This window comes from Cotesia glomerata, linkage group LG2 (assembly GCF_020080835.1).
Source record: "Cotesia glomerata isolate CgM1 linkage group LG2, MPM_Cglom_v2.3, whole genome shotgun sequence".
NCBI lineage: Eukaryota > Metazoa > Arthropoda > Insecta > Hymenoptera > Braconidae > Cotesia > Cotesia glomerata.
This window is the reverse complement of record NC_058159.1, coordinates 25,423,431-25,445,501: the sequence shown is the minus strand read 5'-3', so window position 1 is coordinate 25,445,501 and position 22,071 is coordinate 25,423,431. Positions and strand designations below refer to the sequence as shown.

At 30.5% G+C, this 22,071-nt stretch overlaps 2 protein-coding genes across 23 annotated transcripts in view; both read right to left on the bottom strand.

Annotated features, from left to right (window-relative positions):
• LOC123260019 (plasma membrane calcium-transporting ATPase 2) overlaps positions 1-10,475 on the bottom strand; it is a 95,591-nt gene extending 85,116 nt beyond the window's left edge. For 6 of the 16 annotated variants that reach the window (XM_044720936.1, XM_044720938.1, XM_044720937.1 and 3 more), the window contains exons 1-2: positions 9,830-10,155; positions 9,103-9,676 (exon numbers count right to left, since the gene is read on the bottom strand). The gene's annotated coding sequence lies outside the window, so the exon portion shown is untranslated. The other 10 variants (XM_044720924.1, XM_044720925.1, XM_044720931.1 and 7 more) reach the window with 6 other exon arrangements.
• A 1,005-nt stretch (positions 10,476-11,480) lies between these two features.
• Positions 11,481-21,706, bottom strand: LOC123260017 (DENN domain-containing protein Crag). 7 transcript variants are annotated; one of them, XM_044720921.1, is made up of 16 exons: positions 21,396-21,706; positions 21,040-21,265; positions 20,335-20,796; positions 17,282-19,341; positions 17,040-17,210; positions 16,825-16,953; positions 16,430-16,685; positions 15,444-15,603; positions 15,123-15,326; positions 14,789-15,019; positions 14,535-14,630; positions 14,133-14,380; positions 13,708-13,969; positions 13,220-13,624; positions 12,949-13,121; positions 11,481-12,851 (listed from the first exon to the last, which is right to left on the bottom strand). In XM_044720921.1, exons 3-16 carry the CDS (start codon positions 20,660-20,662, stop codon positions 12,715-12,717), a joined length of 4,860 nt encoding a protein of 1,619 aa, XP_044576856.1. In that variant the 5' UTR covers positions 20,663-20,796; positions 21,040-21,265; positions 21,396-21,706; the 3' UTR covers positions 11,481-12,714. The 7 variants fall into 7 exon arrangements, with proteins under 7 accessions (XP_044576856.1, XP_044576852.1, XP_044576858.1 ...); XM_044720917.1 differs by having other exon boundaries at positions 14,789-15,022; positions 21,396-21,705; XM_044720923.1 differs by lacking the exon at positions 14,535-14,630.
• Positions 21,707-22,071: the final 365 nt, after the last annotated feature.

The following is a 22,071-nucleotide window of genomic DNA, read 5'->3' as shown; positions in this document are numbered from 1 at the left end:
TTCCCATTATCGGAAAATTTTCAATTTTCTTAGCGGGAAGTTAAAAATATATATTTATGTATATTTTATTCGGAATGATGCAAAACACGTGTGTAGGTTCAGAAACATTTGAATAAATATCGTGAATACAATTGCCAGTTCTCACGCAAACATACGTAGATGTCCTTACTTTTACTTGGTTGGTAACTTTTTTTGAAAAACTAAAATGTTGACTAACTAACTTCAGGGTGTCAGTTTTTCGTGACGGTGTGCGCGCGCATCTTAAAAATTCACTCTCATAAGTTTTCCCTAACGTGCCAAAAGAAGTATAACTTCAAAAAATAATAAATTTTAAACAAAATATTGTAATATGGCACAAGTATATTTTTCATATTAAAATATTTATGCATACTAATTTTCATGGCAATTGGTTGAACGGGATAAAAGTTGATATTCTGCAGCGCTATCTGGCGGCGATTCACATTAAAGGGAACAGTGAAAAATCCTTTTACGTAAAAAAAAAAAAAAAAGTCAATTTTCATGGTGATCGGTTAAATGGTATTGGAGTTCAGTGATCTCATACATAATATACAAGCATCTATTTTTACCTGTATATAGAAGATAATAATAATTGTTATTAAATTTTAATTATAATATTTATTGGCATGTAAATTATCAAAAGGGCATATTTGTTGCAAGTTTAGTCCATTCGAGCATACAAGAAGTGAAAAAGAATTAAAAAGAATGTGAATAAACGCGAGACATTGAAGGACAACGAGAAGGCAAACAACAGTGGCCTTCAAGAGTGACCTAGGGACCATAAAGTTTAACAGATCTTTTTGTAATTTTCAATTCGCAATCTCTTTACTCAGTTTCATACTTGTCCTTATCCTTATTACATATATATAGTGTAAACTATAAGACATTTACCAAGTTCCTTCACTTAGTCATCACACTATCACTATTACTAAACTTTTTTATTACTTTAAAATAAATAATTACATTCATAAGATTATGAATACAAAACTTTTAAATTAACATTATTTAATAAAGTTAACAGTGAGCGATAATCGTACTTTCTTTTTTAGTTTTTTTTTTTCTGTTTTATTGATAGTTCAAGTGCTCAAGACACCTTTAATAATTTATCCGTGTCATAAAGTTTGAAATATTAGTCAGCTGGACAGTTTGCTGTTGTTTTTCTTTACTTTTTTTAAATTAATCGCGACTAAGGGCGCTGAAAGTAAAAAAAAAATATATATAAACACGGAAGCGGATCGTAAAAAAAAATATTATTTATGAATATGACTTATCCTTCGTCAACGTCGACCGTGAGATAATTTTTTTTATTCTATTTTCAAGCTGGTTGACCTCGGAAATGGGGCGCAAAGGGGCAACGGCTAATTAGAACATCACGATAGAAATCCAATATGCCGAGGAGAATAAATATATAATATACTATATTTTTAATATATATAGACATCATTCCTGATAAGAGTATTATTAAAATACGCACAAAAATAATTTACAGAAACATTAACAACGAAAAAGGTAAATTAAAAGATAGCTATATTGAATAAAAAAAACTACTTGATTCACGAATAATATTCTCTTTAATTTGTATTGAAGTACAATATACTTCTCTGGTTTTATTAAAAATGTTATAGCTTATTTTTTGAGTATCGAAGTATGATATGAAATAGAACAAAAGAAATGTTAGTTAATTGGACATAGACTGAATCAACAAATTATAATTCGTAACATAGTGCCCTTCAACATTTTACTCTTGTTTCAAGATGAAAAAAATAAAACTCTTGAATCAAGAAAATGAAACTCTTCAATCAAGAAAAGAAGTTATTCATTGAAGTATTTTACGAATTCAACAGAGCACTTTAATACACTGTAAAAAAGCGGTGTTAAAATGGACTCATTTTAACACCGCTATGTAACACCTGTGTATTAACACCGGTGTAGCGGTGCTCTTTTGCGGTGTTAAAAATCCAGTGTTAAACCGGCGTAATACCGGTGTAACAGTAGAATAAATTTACACCGTATCGGAGTATGAATATTACATGATCCATAAAACACAATTAATATTCAATATTTATCAAAATGAGACAAGTAACATTTATTTAAGAATTTTCAATTTATAAAATTACGCAGAAATCGATTTAATGAATGTTATACAACAAGTTAAATAGTATTTACAATATTAAATGTTTAGGAACAATATAATAATTATTTTTATTGTAACCATGATGTTTCTCACAATATAATGGATGTTTTAAACATGACAAATCTACAGCTATGCAAAAATAAATTATCTCTATGAAAATCATTTAAAAAACGTTCAAATTGTCGTAAAATTGTTCTGAAAATGTTTCAAATTTGTTGTAAAAACACTCTAAAACTGTCCAAAAAATGTTCCAAAATTGTCTCAAAAATATCCGAAAAATGTCTCAAATGTATTCAAAATTTGTTCTCCAATAGTTAAAAAAATGTTTTAAGATTATTCAAAAAAGGTTCCACATAAGATTTAAGTACAAAATTTTAACTAAATTGCTTCAAATAAATTGCATTGATTCTAAAATTATCTTAGAAGTATTCCGAAAATCTTAAAAAAAATACTTAAAAGTTATGAAATAATTACTAAAATCCACTATTTTAGAGTTTCCGATTATCTATATGGTGTCCCAAAATTGTCCTTCAATAATTGTGTTAAAGTAACACGGATCGAAAATTTACACCGAGAGAATTTCACACTACACGGCCATGTAAAGTGCTCTGGGTCCATTTTCACATCGAAATTTTTTACAGTGTATTTATTTTAAACAAAAACTTTTACCTACTTTATATTTTATTATTTTAAACTTTCTAAATTAAATATTAACATTTTTTTGATTATTTATCTTTAATTATTAAACATAAAAAGTTTAATTATAAAAATTGTGTTACTTAAAATATTATCAACACCGGAAAATTTATAACACCGATTTAACACCGAAAAAAAATATTTACACCGCGACCGGTGTTACTGCTACACCGATTTCGGTGTTGAATTTAACACCGGAATTTTTAACACCGTACACCGCATGGACTCACACCGGTTTTTTTTACAGTGTATTTTAAATAAGATTTTAAAATTATATTCCACTGAAAAAATTCTTTCTCATGAAGAGAGATAGGCGGTAACACTGATTCAAGATATTTCCGATTTGTTTCAATAATACCAAAAATTCTCAGATTTCTCTTATTTTTTTTTATATCATTAAATATAAGTCTCAAATTCATTTCAAAATGAGTCGAAGTGAAAAATTTATTTTTAACTTCCGGCTATGAACTTCAATGATCATCAAAAATTAGAAAGTTATTAAAATTTATTAGAAGAATAGCAGTTTATCAAATTTTTACGCTTTAGAGTTGTTTTTTCTTTTGATGAAATAAAATTGAAAAGACCAATCCTAAAATTTTCTAAGAATTCTAAAAAAAAAAAATTTTTTCTCCAAAAATCTAGACTTAAATGAGAAGAAAAACTCAAAATTAAAAAAAAAGTTTTCTCAATAGCAGTATAGTTACTTATAGATAAATAAATAATTAAGTTATTTGAGTTTTTAATTTCATCATAAATCACGTAGTAAATCAAGTGCATGAGTGATAAAGAGATAAATAAACAGAATGTTAAATAAATTTCATCCAAGTATATAATAAATTAACTATCATCGAAACTCTATATTTCTATACCTATCACATTTATATATAGACATAATCCAATCCTATCGGACCATCAGTACTGCACAGAGTGGATGCACGTTGTGTATGTCTGTGTTAGTGATGAATTGAAAAACAGCGCGTTAGTTTCAACGGGGCTTAAAAAATCGTCAGTACAGTACAGTGAGTGGTCCCTTTGAGTTTCACTTTCTGCACAATTTCCATTCACAAAGGCAAATCCCGTCACTCTCAATTGAAACTCGGTCTACTAATATAACTACTACCAGCTTATTGGGATACACAAGTAAATACCAAAACTTCGATTGATATTTATATTTATCTATACATATTTATGTATTTGGTGGCATACGACCTTGGCAAAAAATTTATTCCACTCAGATATAAATAATCGGTAGCATTTAATTTTTAGAGTGGATTTCCGGCTCATTGAATCCGTCGTCTTGAATTGTGATACCGAGAGAAGAAATATAATAAAGATAAAACGTTGATTTTTTTAGAGTTAACATCTGAATAATAATAATAATAATAATAATAATAATAATAATAATAATACAGCCATAAAAAAAAAAACGAAAAATTTTATCTTAAGCTGGGACGAGAAAAAAAGCGCGTATCAGTAATCCAACGGAATTATTCTTGGATCCGGGGGGAGGGGGGCAAGAAAATAAAAAAAGCAGATAAGCGATATAAAAATAAAAGAGAGTAAAAAATTTAGAATTAAGGTCTAGTATGTAGGGTGTATGTTAAAGTGAAGGGAGCGTATTTTGAGTATTATATGATGGATAGAGAAGAATTTACTTCAAGACCTTGTCATGTGTGCCTGCGGGTGGCAAGACTTGAACCACCAAGTGGATTGTGCTCGAGGTATATACGTATGATCGTCGTTTAATAATTTGTTGGTAAAATCGATCGGTTTTTAACGGTCACGGCGAGCTATTCCCGTAACGAAGGTATTTTTTACCCGTTTACTTCTTTACTTATTGTGCCGTTCATTTTATTTTATTTTTTAATATACCCAATCCATCCAACTATCTATCTATCTATTTTTTCTTATTGCATTTAAGCTATGCTATCGACAATTATCGATTATTACGATGTACGATAATATGGAATGGAAGCGTAAAGAGCCGGTGCCGGTGTAAAGCACGGTTACGGGTAGAGAGGATAACGATTTGACCTGTCGTTTATTTTTTTACATTATATTATAGATCGGGGTATAAAAATACATATTTATATGCAGCATAAAGTTAACTGTACACACCGCAACAATTATTCAAATCTATAAACGTCTATCGATATTTGATTTTTTATTTAAATCGTTAATACGTTATTAATTGTGTAACCTCTTTAACTACTTAGTTAACGGAGATTTCTTCTCCCATGTGGCGTCTTGTTGGTGAGAATATTTTATGCAAATAGCCTCGGGTAGTCGCGCTAGTACACAAACTAAGTACAAGTATACAGACGGATATATTCTATCTGTATTTTTAAACTTATGACTGTAATAATATAAAAAATGAAGAGATGCCCAAAATTTCTGATGGATCAAATTTACAGTTCTAAATTTTTCTAAATTTATCATACCCAATTACAAATTATAGTCTTAATAAAAAATAATAATTTATTGGACCGAAAAATAAACAAATTGATAATTAACAAAATATTTTTTTCATTAAAAAAAATTTATCAAATAAATAAGCAATGAATAAATTTCAATAGAATTTAGATAGCAATCTCTTACAACATTAAAATTTTCATCAAGAAAACTTGTTTTTTAATTGCTTCAAACGAGCATAAGATTTATTCAATGGAAGAATGACATTGAAAATAAGTCTTTTTAATTTTTTTTAACCTTTTAGAATCAAAAATTATAAAAAAACTAACAATAAATTTATTTTTTACTGCAAAAAATTAATATCTTAATTTTTCCATTTTTCAACAACTATATTGTATCTTAAATTTGTCAATAGCTTGAACCATTTTATCAACCGTGTTTTTGAACCGGGAAAATAAATGACCAGACCTTTGTATGTACCAAATACACACTTGGTTCTAAAAAAATCAGCTCATACGTATATATAGAAAAAAAATTAGAGTGATCTGTGCATCGAACGTTTACCTCCGACTGCTCATGCTCGACGGATTTTCGAAAGAAATTGATTTCACCAGACACGCCCACGATTTGTATCTATCTATCTATACACATTTAAATGTATGTTTATCTTTTTCCAGCAGTATTTATCAGTATTAGTAGTACAGTTTTTACTTTATAAATACATGCATACATATGTATATATAAAGCAAAATGTGTATGGCTGGAGCAATTTTAGTAGTTGAAAAGAGACGACAATAAATGAACGGTGTAGCATGTAGTGCTTGTGGGCTGGTTTTGTTAGTAGCGCGAATATTCGTTTGATGCACACGAGGCTGAATCGACGTCAGCTTACTACCGCACATGACTGCACACATTGCACACTAAATACACACATACTTCTCTTTACAAAGAGAGAGATAGAGAGAAAGAGCAGTGCCTGTGTTTGCTTACCGCTACTTTATTTCCAGCGGCAAAGGGCACACAATTTATCGACAACCTTAACCGAGAGAATTCACAGTGTATATCTATGGATATCAAGTGAAAATACTCCAATTTAACGATTCATTGTTCGTTCGCCTACACAATATAACAATATTATTTTTATTAACAGGCCAATGTGGTGGAAACAGGTTCAACTATAAACTTTAGTAATTCAATGTATCTGTTTTATAATGAAAGTATTCACCTGCAAGAATAAAAATTGTCTAACAAAAATTTTCCGTTGAAAACTTTACATTTGTATGTTGTTACTTAAAAAAAATTTTTAATTTGATAATCGATTGGATTTTTTTATTCAAAATTCAAGAGTATATCTCGTAAATGTTAAAAAATTGAAATATTAAATACACTTTCAAAAAATCCCGCCCTTTTAACATACGAAACGTCATTTTTGAGTATAGTTCAATCTACATTTAACGCCATCTACTAGAACTCTTGTAAAACATAAATAAATCTCGTCAATTAAGGCGCGAGTTATTTATCGAGCTTAACCTTGCGCTTCACCCTTTAAATATGAAAAATTTAGTTAGAGAAAGTTTAAAAAAAGGAATACTAATGTGAGTATGAATATAAATATAAATATAATAATAAAAGCTCAATACAAGAATAACTTAGTACGAGTTCACGATATTAAATAGGTTTTCTTGGAATTATAGTTGCGTGTTGGTTATCATACGCCAGACGGTCGGGCAATTTTTTCCCGGAGGTCAAACTCAAGAGGAGAGAGAATGATGTAGTATATATAAGTATATATATATACTCACATATTGATGTGTATTATGTCGTATCCGTATGTATGTTATGTAGAATTGCAGTGGATATGGATATGGAGAGGATCGAGTATGGAGGATAGAGAGTAGCGCAGAGAACACCCTCTAACCCTCTCTATTCTCTTTCATAGCCATACACTCAACTTCACATCGTATTCCGATAAAGCTGTTACTGGCGACACGATCTGCTGGTGCTGTTACTGCTGCACAACGTAACACTGCTATAATATTAAACTGGAGGTAGATGCACTCGGAATTGAATAACCTCGAACCCAGTGGTGTATTGTACATTTTGCTTGATCAAGTGGCTTTTCAGAAAAGAACTAAACTGGGAACCGAGAACTGGTTGCGGAATTAATCTCCAGGAGGTGCATCTTGATTGCAATCAACGTTAATACAATATGCTGGGCATACTCAAGTCATACCCAGCGTATTGTACCGAGTACTAGTCAAAGTTAAGTGTCGAAATTCCCTGGCCATCTATTTCTTGTTTTAATAAGTTATATGGCTCTGATAGAATTCAAAGTGCTTAAAAAAAAGATCAAGATTCTATATTCAGAGAAAGCAAATTACAGATATGATTTCGCCAAGTTGAAGATTGGAAATAAAATTATTTTTAGCTGTTATCAGTTAAAAGCTGCATAGAATTGGGTAAATAATTTTCGAGGTGGATTTATTATTAAAAATGGCGGGTTACGATGAAATTTATCAACTTAACCTTTTTTATATTTTTGAGAAAATAAGCAAATTTCTAAGAAAGTAAATTTTATGATATCCACAAATTTTTTAAATAAATGATTTTGAAGTTAATAATTTAAGATATAAAAATGTTATGAATGAAACAAATAACTCATCAATTAAAGTAAATTAAGTTTTTTCGGAGCTTGTTCAAATTAATGAACTTTTTTAATAATTAAAAAAAATGAACAGATTTGAAACTTGGAGTTTTTAATTAATTTGTAAATCAATCTTTTTCAAAATGATTTTTTTAAAAGAAGTTTGTTTTAATTTTAAAATTTTACATAATTAAAAAAATAAGTATTGAAAATAAAAATTTGCAAATTTAACTAGCTCTAGATTAATTTTTTAATCATCCAAATTCAAAATACCAAAATAAAAATTATGAAGATCATACTAATAGATATTTTTCAGATTAATAACAAAATTTGAATTTAAAAAAAGCAACCTCCAAAAACTTTTAGGTTTCGAGGTCGATCACCACCATGAACGATGAACCAAAAACAGAGAGTATGGATTGTTGAATAAATTTGAGTAATGTAGAGAATAAAGTATGCTGTTTGGTTGTAAAAGCAAAGGACATACACATCACTTAGCGTGGTGGTAGTGTATTGATCGGGATAAGCAGAGAGCAAAACGGGAACTAGCTACTAGCCGGGTTGCCGCTATAGCCTGGTAGCCAGAAGTGAGGCCGGGGTAAGGCAGGCAGAGTTTAGGCGTGCAGTAGTAACAGCAACTAGGCATCACTACCGGCACTTTTGTAGTCTCTGGGAGCAGAATCTGATGTACTACCACTACTACCATTATCATCGTCCTAGTCATCACCAGCAGCTAGAAAATTTTTAAAAGTATTCACTAGCTTGTAGCCTGTAGTCTGTAGTACAGTAGTCAGTAGCATAAGCATGGACGAGACGAGACGTGTGTTGAGTGTAGGTCGACGGAGTAGGTGGAGTCAGTGGGGATTCGCGCATGCGAATATCCTCCATATATACATAACTGTAAAACGATATCATTATAGTTTAATTTAACATACTCTATCCTCATCCTCATACTCCAACTCCATCTCCATGGACATGGGTCCATCTAGACTAGACAAAATAAAAATCCCATATGATATTCTATTCCTGAACTAACAGTTTTAATTCTCTATCGAATTTTTTATTAAAATTCTCATTCAAATACGATGTTAGCTGCCAACTTTCTGTCATCATTATTTTTTAAATAATTAAAAAAAATCACCATGAAATTTTACCTACAATGTAAAATATCAGTAATATATCTATGACAATAGCTTACGATAGGTTGTCCAGGCGCCGATGTTAGCTGCGATGATGTTAAATCGGTCGCACTTTGGTTAGCTGCCGTTGTCGTCGCCGTTGGCGTTCCTTGCGCCGTTTTCAGGCGTGTCAAATTATAAAATAAAAATATATCAAACTACACACTCCAAGTCCAACACACGGACACGCACATGACCTGAGTTTAGAGCTCTGATATATTTAAATATTTTAACGTATACTTAGATCTATATACCATACAGATCTTACAGAATTTAAAACGGACCGGTTTAACCAATTAGCTATTTAAGATTTTTACAGTCCATTAAAATTCATATTTTTTACTTTTGTGTTTTTATCTTATTATTTTTGTACCATCGACAATCACGATCTTCAGAGTTTAGTTTTTATGTATAAATAATATGTTATAATTGTGTTAAAAAAAATAACTTATTCTTTCATTTTTTTTTCCACCCCTGTAACGATCTAAACCCGGTCACGCACGCCCTCGCCCACTTTTCCTGAGGTATTTTTATAAATTATAATTACATTCACCAAGACACCGTTAATTAGCACTTTTTGTTAATGCCGTCACCCTGAAAGTTCACCAAAGATTTTATTTTAAAACTCTAATCAACATTATTTATAATAAATAATAATAATAATAATAAAAATAATAATAATAATAATAATAATAATAATAAAAATAATAATAATAAATTTCAGCACTTGGCTGCTCTAATACTGACAAATACCACAATTCGATGTTTCACACTGCCAAATCACCGGCAGTTATATATTATAGACTTTTAGCGAATTCGTAGAGCACACACACACACTCACACACACAAGCACACACCCCGTGTTATTCGGTGACTTAATCAAACTCGTATCTTTAATTTTATTAAATTTAATAAATAAATAACTTCTATATCAAATATGAAAGTAATTAAAAATTGGAGCGAAATAATTTTTGACTTTAAACTCGAGCCAATTTCCAACAGCCACTACCGTCACTGTCAGCGCAATATTAAATATGATCTTGATGATGATTACTATTATTATTATTATTATTATTATTGTTGTTGTTGTTATTACTATTACTATTTACTGTTATAATTATTATGGTTATTATTATTATCTATTACTATGATTAAAATCCTCGTAACGAAACTAAACAAAAAATGATAACGGTTAGTATTTAATGGTGCGCGTAAAACACAACACGCGGGACGACGGTGTTCAGTTGTTGTTTTAACCAGCCCCAAAGTGTGTTAATACAATCACCGCCACGAACAACCCGGTCCGCACTCACCCTCTTGCCTGGTGCGCTCTCTCCTCATCGAGAATAGATACTGACACAACTAAACCACCAACTTGCTTTGAAGACGTCACTGAGATAAAGATAAACGTCCGAGAGAGATAGCGTCTCAGCTCAGCTCCCACAACGACGCTCATTGGTCGAAAAAAAAATGCGCGCGCAACTATTTCATCGATGCGCCGCGGGAGAATTTTAAACTGCGCGGCGGGAAAATTTGAATTTTTTGAAAAAAAATTATTTTCATAAATTAGAAAAATTATTATATAAAAAAATGATTGTATGATTTTTTTTTTTTTTTTTAATAATTAACATTTTTTTTTAATTATTAAAAATAAAAATTTGTTGGCGAATGACAAAATTTCTATTTCTACACATAAACGTAAGTTTACGAATCTTCATATCGACGAAATCCCACCTCGACCCGGATTTCACGCACGACAGCTTGAGCTAATCCACGGGCGTATATACATATATATTAAAATATATACATAGTTATTATGTAATAGCAGCGTCGACCGAGAAAGCATAAGCATCAAGCTTTTCATTTTTCTTTTCCGACACATTTCATGTTGAGATAATTATCTGTGACGTCAATTACTCATTTAAATGACCCGGGTACTATGTATACATTCAATATACTCTTACATATGTATGTAAAAATAAATATACACATTTATAAATATATATAAGTATAAATAAATTTAGTAGGTGTAGGCGACGATTAAAGATATCTTGTATTAGAATAAGAATTAGAAGCTAAATAAAAACTAAGTAATTAGCGTCTTTGAGAGATTAACTTGAAGGAATGTTTTTAAAACGTTTGTCAATTATAATTTTATTACCTTTATAGTAATTTATACTATTCAAAATAAATATTAACTTGACTATTAAATTAATGAGTCGAAAATAATTGCTTTGGGTGTTTTACAAAAATAGCAATGGTAATAAAGTTAATTGACAAATTTTTTTTTTTTTAGTTTTTTTTCTTTTTCTTTTTGTTGTTGTTATTGTTGAAGGAATACTAGACTATACTACATGGGTAAAGTAATTAAGACAATAAAATTTAAACAAGCAACAAATTTAAGATTTTTATATAAAATATACCGCAACTGCATTTTTATTATCCCATACTCTGTATAGCCTTGACACAATAATAAGTGCATGTACGATTGTAGTGTCCCGCGAGACCGATGAGTTTAGCGATTAAATTGTCAATGTGGTAACTTTTAATTCTTTTTACACATCTATACAATACAATATTATAATAGTAATAATAATAGTTGCTGTAGTCTTGACAAAATTAATTAAAATAATCACTGTAAATAATAATAGTGTTCATAGTGTTGTTTTAAATTCCATAGCTCACGTAAAAATCTATACATATAGATAAGAAATTACTTAATACATAATATGTTACGTGATAATTATAATAAAATAGTTGTTTTATAGTACAATATTCAATTGTTGTGTGTTAAATCAAAAATCATATGTCAAAATACAATAATGCTGTATTAAATAATAATGATAATATATTTATTGCAATGTAATTTGAAAAATTAATAAAACGAATATTTACACGTTGATCACTTTTTTGATACTTTGAAATTTTTAATATAATTATTTTGTTAGCATTTAATTTGTAATAGTTATTAGTTATTATTAATTAAGCAAAACAAATAATAATACGGGGTTTTAGTTGAGTAACTCAATGACATTGGTGTATAAAAATTGATGCTAAAGATGATAGCACCATTCTTACTGTTTTAAATTTTAAATCAATTCTATTACCCTGTTCCCCATATTTTAGTTTTTAAACAACACTTTAACGTACAACGAGCGGTGAATGTAAAAAAAAAGAACTATATAAATTTAAATTTAAATTTAAATACAGAGAATGGGGAAAAAAACAGACGAGGTCGAGACAATATCAACCAACATTAATCGAAAAAATATATATATATATATATATATAATACATGTATATATCGTACAATTGATAAAAATTTTGTTTCTATTGCACGTAAGCTGACACTTAATTATTAATATTAAAATAAATAGTCTACAGGTGATTATTCGTCACGTCATAAAATAATAAAATAAAATAGTATTCAATATTGATGTTTAAAAAGAAAAATATAATGGAATAATAAAATAAAACACTTACACCATAAATATATAATAACATACGTCGTTTTATCGTCACTTACTTCGACACATTTTGTTTAAAAATAAAAATACATTCATTGCTCTCTTACGTTCTCTCTATTTAATCTCTCTCGTTCTAACGTTATTTTCTCACGCTCGCTAATTTTATTATACACTCAACTGTTTAAAATAATGTCTACAGTACAATGTCATTGGTGACGGCGCCGCATCAGTGCTGTGTAATAATTTCTCTTCATTATCTGTCAAATTTTCCAAGGCAGCTGTATACTGTTGATCAAAAACTCCTAAAAAAAAAAATAAATAAATAAATAAATACACATACATTTAATACACTTAATATTATCTATTATCAATATTATAATAATTAATATTATTTATTACCTTGATCAATATTTGTTCTTCCTAATGCGGTAAAAGCCAAAAACAATATATCTCTATAAATAGAAAACGGTGGTTGTTCTTTAACTTCAGCTTTACTTCTCTCTAAGGCCACTCTTTTAATTGGTTCTGTCAAGTTATTATGACGGACGTTTGTTATTACGTTCTGCATTAGCCTGAAAATCCATTAAAAATTTTTTTATTGACTTTCGACTGTCGAATAAGTAATAAAAAAAAAAATAAATAAAAGAAAGAAAACAAATATATTTCATACGATCGTTCTTCTGGTAAATTCTGCTTCCATTGCAGATACATGGGTAGACGATTCATATGAAGTTTTTCATTATCCCACATGGTTCGGACACCAACTAAGCTCGAATTAGTGGCTAGATCTTTAATGTTGTCGTTATTGAACCAGAGTTCTGGTAAATGGCTGTTTAGATTTATCCTTTCAAAGTACCAGATTAAATTCCAATACACGATTGGGTGTTCTTGAATAAATCGGTGCTTAGTAAGACATGTATCACCCTCTTGACTCAATACATTTTCTAATTCTTTACGTAGTACCAGTGGATTTAAATAGGGCACGGTAATAGGCTCTGGTAATTCACGTGGTTGATCCATCAGTTCAATCAGTGCTCCCGTTAATGGATCATTTATTTTTTCACTTTCGTTACATCTGAATAAACAAACAACAACCCACCCAATAATTAAAATAATAAATGAATAAATATTTTTATTGTTAAGAAAAAAAAAACATACCGATAATCAAGAATAGTCACTGTAAGAAGCGGTACAGTAGCTTTGTCGCAAAATTGACAGACAGTATTTAAATTAGAATCTTCTGGCTGCCAACCAGCCATTATTTCCTCGTCGTACAATATAGCCAGGCAATGATGACAGCGACTAGCACTGGAGATAACAAGTTCGACGGCTAAACGGTCTTCAAACTCCCTGGAGCCTTTCGGATACATGCATTCAGCAAGCTCGCACAGTGATCCCAGTACTTCCATACCAGAATCGCCTAGAGAGAATAAAATAAGAAAAATTATAATAAAAGGTTGCTTGAGAAAGACAAAAAAAAAAAAGTATATTAAATAAAAAAGTCAATAAGTAATTTAAATTAATGGGGCTTTATAATTTAAATTTAAAAGTGGACCAATAAATTCAACAAATAAATTACAAACCTGACATTCTCGCTGACATTTCATTACGATCTTGCTGAGATCCATCTGTCAATGAGTCTAACGACTCGTGCGACACGCCGTAGCCAAGCCGCTGATCACGTTCTTTCAGCTTAACTGGTGTACTAGTTGCTGAAATAGCTTCTTTTATTTCGTCAAATTTTTTAGCTACAGATGTTGCTGCTGACTTTAAACTGTTCAATCCACCGAGAATTATCTCGTTTGATTTTTTACCCGTCAAACTTGATGGACTGAAAAGTAATCCATCATCATTATTATTTTTATCGTCACCACTATTTAATCAATTTTTATTAATTGAACGGCAAATTTTATAAATTTACTACAAAGCAAAAACCTCAAACCAAAATATAATCCCATTGATAGTAATAAAATCTAGATACATACCTGATGTAATTGGAGAGACTGAGTGATTCAATGAAAACGTTTGATGTCATTAAATCTTTATTTTTAACAAATGTCAGGCCCCCGGTTGAGTATCGGCTACATTAATAACGTGCAACAAAAAAAAAGTAACAAAAAAACTCAAACAAAAAAAAAAAATAATAAAAACAAAGCAAACTACTTGATACTTCGGTTAAATGAAAATGTTGTGCCAGCTGATGAAAACAAATGAATAAGAGATTAAAGATAAAGCTCACCCGAAGCTTAGTTTGAGACTTGACCCCAAACTTGATAAACTAGACGTTACGCTGTCCTTATTAGACCAAAGACTACTGATCTCCAATCGATCCCGTTCTCTTTCTTGCTCACCCTGCTGAGCAACCGAGTGAGGCATAGTTTCGCTTCTCTGCAATTGACTGCTGATTGCTGGACCTGTCTCGTCGACCGCTTGATGAAAAGTCGCGCTTCGTGGTATAGTATTTGCGTTACTACTAAAAATATTACCAGATAAAGATAAAAATAAATTAATAAGATAGATAGAGAGTAGAGAAATGCTTTTAAATAAATAAATGTCTGGGTCAATATAAATACCTCCTAAATAGGACAGGGCCTCCGGGTCTTTCTCCAAGTGTATTGTTTACAACAGTCAGTGTACTTGTTGAGCAATTCGAGTCATTTTCTTCAGACGGCGATACAATGGGAGTTTCGTCATTAACCAAAGCTCCTAGGGGATCATTTTCCGTTACTGGAGTCCTGATTGGGCTTTTGAGTGGTGATTCCGGCGTGTCTATTGATCTATTTATCATTGAAATATTTATTGACTTGTGATTAATGACAGAATGATAAGCCACAGGAATTTAATTTTTTTTGTCTATTGCTTTAGATAAAATTCTATAAATTTTTTTTTTTTACCGTGAATCAGATGGTGAATCATCAAGCACTTCAGGCTGTGCTGCACAAATCATTCCTACGTCTTTCACGATACTATCTTGACGCAGGAATTTAGATTTTATCTTCATGTCCATGAAACCTAGACCCGGTAAATCAGGAACTGAGCTACCTTTTAATGCCACTAAAAAAGATAATAAAAATATTTAATTACTTGCAATATTAATTACAAAGATTTCATTGTAGCAAATACATGTTTATTTAATAAATTTTATGATCACTAGGGTGGCGAAAAAAAACCGACTATTTTTTTTTTTAAGTCTCGAGTGAAAAAATGTTAGTTTTTGATGTTTTGAGAGCTTTTTCCAAAGGACAGCTTAAAAAAATTTTTTTAAGAGGTCGCTCCAAATTTTTTCAAACTTCAAAACTCGTCAAAAATCGAATCTTTTTCTTTTTTTTTATTTTTTTTCTCGTTACATCATAATTTTATAGACCAAAAAAAAGGTTTTCCTGAAAATTTCAGTTTAAAATATGAATTTTAAAAGGTCGCTCATAATTTTTTTTTAATTTATTAGTGACTATTTAATTGGATTAGCATTTTTTGACTCGGAAACTTAAAAAAAATTATGAGCAACCTTTCAAAATTTAAATTTTGAATTGAAACTTTCAGGAACTTATTTTTTTTTGGACTATAAAATTATGACGTAACGAGAAAAAAATAAAAAAAAAAATTTCGATTTTTAACGATTTTTGAAATTTAAAAAAATTTGGAGCGACCTCTTAAAAATTTTTTTTAAGCTGTTCTTTGGAGAGGGCTCTTAAAACATCAAAAACTGACATTTTTTCAATCGAGACTCAAAAAAAAAATAGTCGGTTTTTTTTGCGCCACCCTAATGATCATCCAGTTTTATGTTTTTTATAAAAATAATAATCATTTTTAAAATTACTTTTTTAAGCTAGATCAATGTAGTGGTTGAAAAAAAAAAAAGTTTATATTAAAAAAGACTTACAGTCATTATTAACAGCTTCAGGATCATGAGAATGCGTACTATCAAGGCTGGATCGGGATGTAGCCAAATTATCCATTCCCTGTATTTTTAATCCTTCAATACCAATAACGTCCGGATTAGAGCTTAGCCGTCGTCTTGCACTTTTTTTACCAGCCCGTTTAAATAAAGCTGCGCCCACGATAACATTTCTCAGTTTATTCCACATTAGTTGGCTCGAGTTGGTCATATCCGACGGCCAGGTGGCTTCAAGGACAGCCTATTTGCAAAATAAACCCATTAAAAAACCTCATAAACATTTAAAACACAATAACAGCCTTCATAATACCTTAAATAACAATCATAATTATTATTACTATTAATAATAAATAGTACTAACATGAAATTATATCCATTACCTTGTTGTAAAATCCGTATGTAAGTGCATTTGGTTGCACGCCGCTGCGTTTCATGTGAAATAACAATTTAACTGCCAGTAGTGGTTGACCATACACACCACAGAGTTGCATCATTGCTCTATAACACACCTAAAGTAACATAATTTAATATAATAAATATGTAATTACATAAAAACATAAACAAAAAATTTGATATAAATACTATTGAAACTTACTTCCTCCATCGGATCTAGCCTTAACTTTTGCATTTTAACCAGTAATTCATAAGCCTGATGAAGTATCACTGCTGGTTGACTGGATACTTGTAGCATCGCTGGTAAATGTAAGAACCACAGACTATTACACGTACCAAGTAAACATCTACCCCATCGTTCAGGAAGTGCTGCCTGAGTGATAATATTTAAAAATCTAAATTACAGTTCTATGTACATAATTAAATTTTATTACAAGCACTTACTTGTTTACGAGCCATTCTCTGAGCGACTTTAATCTCATGTTTAGTACGGCGTGCCATTGGACTACCAGGAGTAATACCAAAAGCACTCAATGCCGGGTTTTTATTGCTCAAGTTTTTTTGCGGCCTCATTAAATCCGGATTCAACTTAAATGTTTTATAGACAACTGGCTGTTGATTAGGCCCTGGATCCGGAGGTGGTATAAAAACAGTGCGCTCACTGTGCTGAGACTCATCTAACTCCAGAAACGTGACGTTTTCCTCCTCGACACGCTCAGTACACTCATCGAAGAACGCTAATCCTGCCATATCCATGTCAGAAACAAAGCTGCGTTCCTCTATAAATCGTATAAACATTTGCGTTCTTACGAGTAGGCTGTAGAATTTAGCATGAGCTTTGTCACGGCTACGCAGAAAAGCCTGGATATTAAATAGACTAGTAGGATCTGTTGAGCCAACAGTAGGTGCTTTAGTTATTGGTAATAAATAACTACGGTATCCTTTTAGAATTAGTGCCATGAAATGTAAAAATGAATCCTGAATTTCCAATTCAAGTCCTTGTTCTTTTCGCTTTTGTTGAAATTCTTTGTCAACGCTGAAGTCTTCATCCGGTTTCTCGCGTTGCGAGTGAAATTTACCTTGACTGCTCAATTTCATCGATATATGCTCCAGATCATTCTTCAGAAGTCTCGCTGGTTTTTTAGGCAGTAGTTTTATATTCAAGTGACGTTTGTCTTCACACAGCACAATGTTGTTGGTGTCCAAATTTACGCAGTTAACATCCGATGGCGGGTCATAAAGATCAAAGAATCGTGAATCGACGCCAATTAGAAATGGCAGCGGCGCGTGCAGTACTTCTGCCAAGCCCAGCGGACAAAGTGGTATGTAAGGACACTGCCATTTAAAAGGAAATAATATCATAGCAATAGCTTCACTTACTGATGTCAACACGTCAGGCCTCAATGAATGCACCAATATTTTCTGCTCCGTAAGTATTAAAAGCAATATAAGCATACAATTTTCGGGTCCAAGGTTCACCAGCAATTGTCGAAAACTGGCACCAGAACGTGGTAGCGCTAAATCCTCTGGCTGCGTTAATATAAGCCGATCCGAAGCGCTTAACTGCACCAGTATTCGTGGTCTTTGTGGACTCGGAAATGGTATATCACACAAAAAATATGATATATACTTCTCAATAGGAATACACTGAGGTTTTTCGTTAACCATACTGTGTAAAAAACCTAAAAATTTTTCAAATGTGTCAAAAAATGGCCAGTGAGACAGTATACATATGGATTTACTAATATTTAGTGATTGTAATTCTGGATCAGTGTACTGTAATTTTTCCAACTGTCCCAGAGACAGTTTCTTCAGTACACCAAATTTTTTAAAAACTTTCATCTTGATCAGCGGTTTATCTGTGATACTTTCATCGCCTTCTATAATACTCGTGTTGGTATTATTTATTTTCGTATTGACGTCTAACTCATTATTGTGTTCGTTGTTGTGCTTAGTGGTGTTGTTTATAAAATCTGGTATTACTTCCTCGTAAAAAGTTATTGCAGAGCCGTAGATTTTTTGAGCAGCATCAGCAACAGTTAATACAAATGTTGAGAACACAGGTTTGGGTTTGCAGGCAACTTTTGGCCAACATTCAATAGTTGCGCCCATTGGCAAACAAAACATGGCCACTGAATTTGGAAATCCAAAACTATTGTAGTCCGTCATTGGATATTTGTACAATATTGACGGTTTAAATGATATCAAATTAGCTCTATTCATAGACTTTTTGTAACACAGAAAAACATCACTTCCTAACATACCTTTATTTAAATTTTTATTTATTGTACAGAATGCCTGAGGCGCTGTTTCACCTTTGTTTGTTAGAATAACACAAATGTCCGTAACAACTAGCGAATTACAAGGCATTTTTTTGCTAGCACGTCTAAATGTTACAAATATTTTCGATGTCGAATTATTTACATTAGCGACATGTCCATGTGGTGTTTCTGTTATCATTTGAGCGTCTTCCATAATACGCTCTTTTCCATCATAGATAATACCTGAAACATTTTAATATTTGTGAATTTAATTTAATATTAACCATTATTGAAAAATTAAATGATACTGAATTTAACAAAAATTGACAATTTTATTTTTTTGAAAAATAAATTTTAAAAAATTGTCTATTTCTACAAACCTCAATATTATTTAATTAAGGGGGAACACCACTGTGACGATCGAAAAAAAGAGGTGATTTTCGGGAATTTTTTTGACAGGGAAAAGAAAGGAATTTGGGGATCGGATTTTTTTTTATTTTATTAAGGGTACATTAAAGATTATTACCCTAAATTTTTATTAAAAAATATTTAATTATTACAAATTTATTATCAGTTTTGTAGAGCACTACAAAAAATTTCCCCCTCCATGGTCGGTTCGATAACTCAAAAACGGATCATCTAAAAATAAAAACCCAAATTGCTTTTTAATCAGTAAGGATGTAGTTATCGTCGCATGTACGGAATTTGAAAAATTTTTATTTTAAAGATTTTTTTAGCCGGGTTAAAACAAAAAAACAACAGTAAGAATAGTGAGAAAATTTTCAATCAGTCGCCATTTTTTTTTTTAAATTAAAATTTTCAAAATTCCGTACGTGCGACGATAACTATATCCTTACTGATTAAAAAGCAATTAGGGTTTTTATTTTCAGATGATCCGTTTTTGAGTTATCGAACCGACCATAGAGGGGGAAATTTTTTCTAGTGCTCTACGAGATTATTAACTTTGTAATAATTCAATATTTTTTAATAAAAATTTAGGATAATAATCTTTAATGTATCCTTAATAAAATAAAAAAAATCTGATCCCCAAATTCCTTTATTTTCCCTGTCAAAAAATTCCCGAAAATCACCTCTTTTTTTCGATCGTTATAGTGGTGTTCCCCCTTAACAAAAATTGACAATTTTATTTTTTTGAGAAATAAATTTAAAAAAATTGTCTATTTCCACAAACTTCAATATTATTCAATTAATAAATTATATAATATGAATAATTACCAATATCTACGAGTGGTGGTTTATCTCTACCTCTCCGGTAGCACAAATAACACTCATTAGTACGTAGACTCCCGTGATTTAAATCCGCGGGAAATCCAGACACCGTGTGCTCCAATTGAGTATAACCATCGGGACAATTTTCACCCAAAGCTGGAAATATCACAGCCAAATCTGTGATTGGAGCTTGTAAATTACAATCCTTAAGGTGTGTGCCCTCTTGGCACCAGTCCTCGAGTTTATCGGCCTCGTTGTCCTTGTCAAAGTCATCATTCTGACCAGGTAAACCCGCGACAACAAAATAATCAGCGACTCTACGATCATCCATCATGACTCGTAACTTAATACTCGGCTGATCAATCCATCAATATAATTTTATTGTACTTAATAAAATAAATTATTTATCTTGCTCAGCTGTTCATTAAGTCCTGCACACGTGATATATGTCTTTATATTTACGCATTGCTAAAATATTATTATTATTAATTTTATTAATATTATTCATGTTGTGATTAATAAATGATTTATTTTTTAATTAATCATTATTTCTGCATGCACCCGTTTAATTTGTTAATTTCATCAGCATTGCTTGCATAATTATGTTATCGTTAAAAGTATATTATTTATTCGAAAACTTAATGACATTGTTGATGATAGACATGCATCAGCATGATAAAAAATTACCAGCATAATTAATAAATATCTTACTTGATTGTTATGTTTTTCTCGTTTTAAAAAATCTTTTTCTTCTCGATGCAGTTTATTTTTTATAAATAAATTATTTTTACACACCAGTGCGTTAAAAAATTACCAAACCAATTACGTCAACTGTATTAATTACAATTGTTTTAAATAAAATTATTTATCAATAAATAACATTACTCAGATTTATTATTTAAATCACAAACTCCATTACGTTGTTATTGTTAGTAACCTTAAACAAAATAAAAATATAATAATTAGTTAGTCAATAAATTTATAGTACAGGTTAGATGTCACATTAATGTTTTTGTTTAAAAAAAATGATTGATTACTTTTTTAAAAATATAATTGATTAAACGTACAATTTTTTAAAACCACTTTCATTTATTTTATTTGTTTGTCTGAACCGTAACCTACACTTGTTACACTGAATACTTGTTGGTACTGATTGAGTTCATTTGTTCAGCCAAAGTTATCATGGTAAAAAATAATAATATATTATAACAATATAAAAACCCGTGTTTCTTGGACGGCCATTTTTACTCACTGGCAAAATGGTCGACTGTTGGTCTCACTTTTATTTTTTTACTTTCTTTGTTTTTTTTTTTCTTTTTATATATGTTTATTTACTATTACTTATCCTAGTAATAATATAACTACTATATATTGTAGTTAATAATATCATACTCTTGCTTCCTCTAGTCTTGATAATATATATAATAATTATTATAATATATATATATATATTATTTATTTATGTATATTTTACATTTAGAATGTATATACATATATACATAATATCAATATCTATCTATACTGTACGAACATTCATATATTTTTTTTTCTTATCCTCGCCTTGATTATCTTGGACATCCGTTCTCTTTTTTTTTATCATAATTTAATAAATACCAATTACATTATTAAATGACGAATTAACAAAATTTAAGTTGTCAGATAAAAATAAAAGAAAAAAATTTTTTTTTCACTGTAGTAACATTACCGACCGTTGGAAAATTCTGGAGGCGCTGATGCGTAATG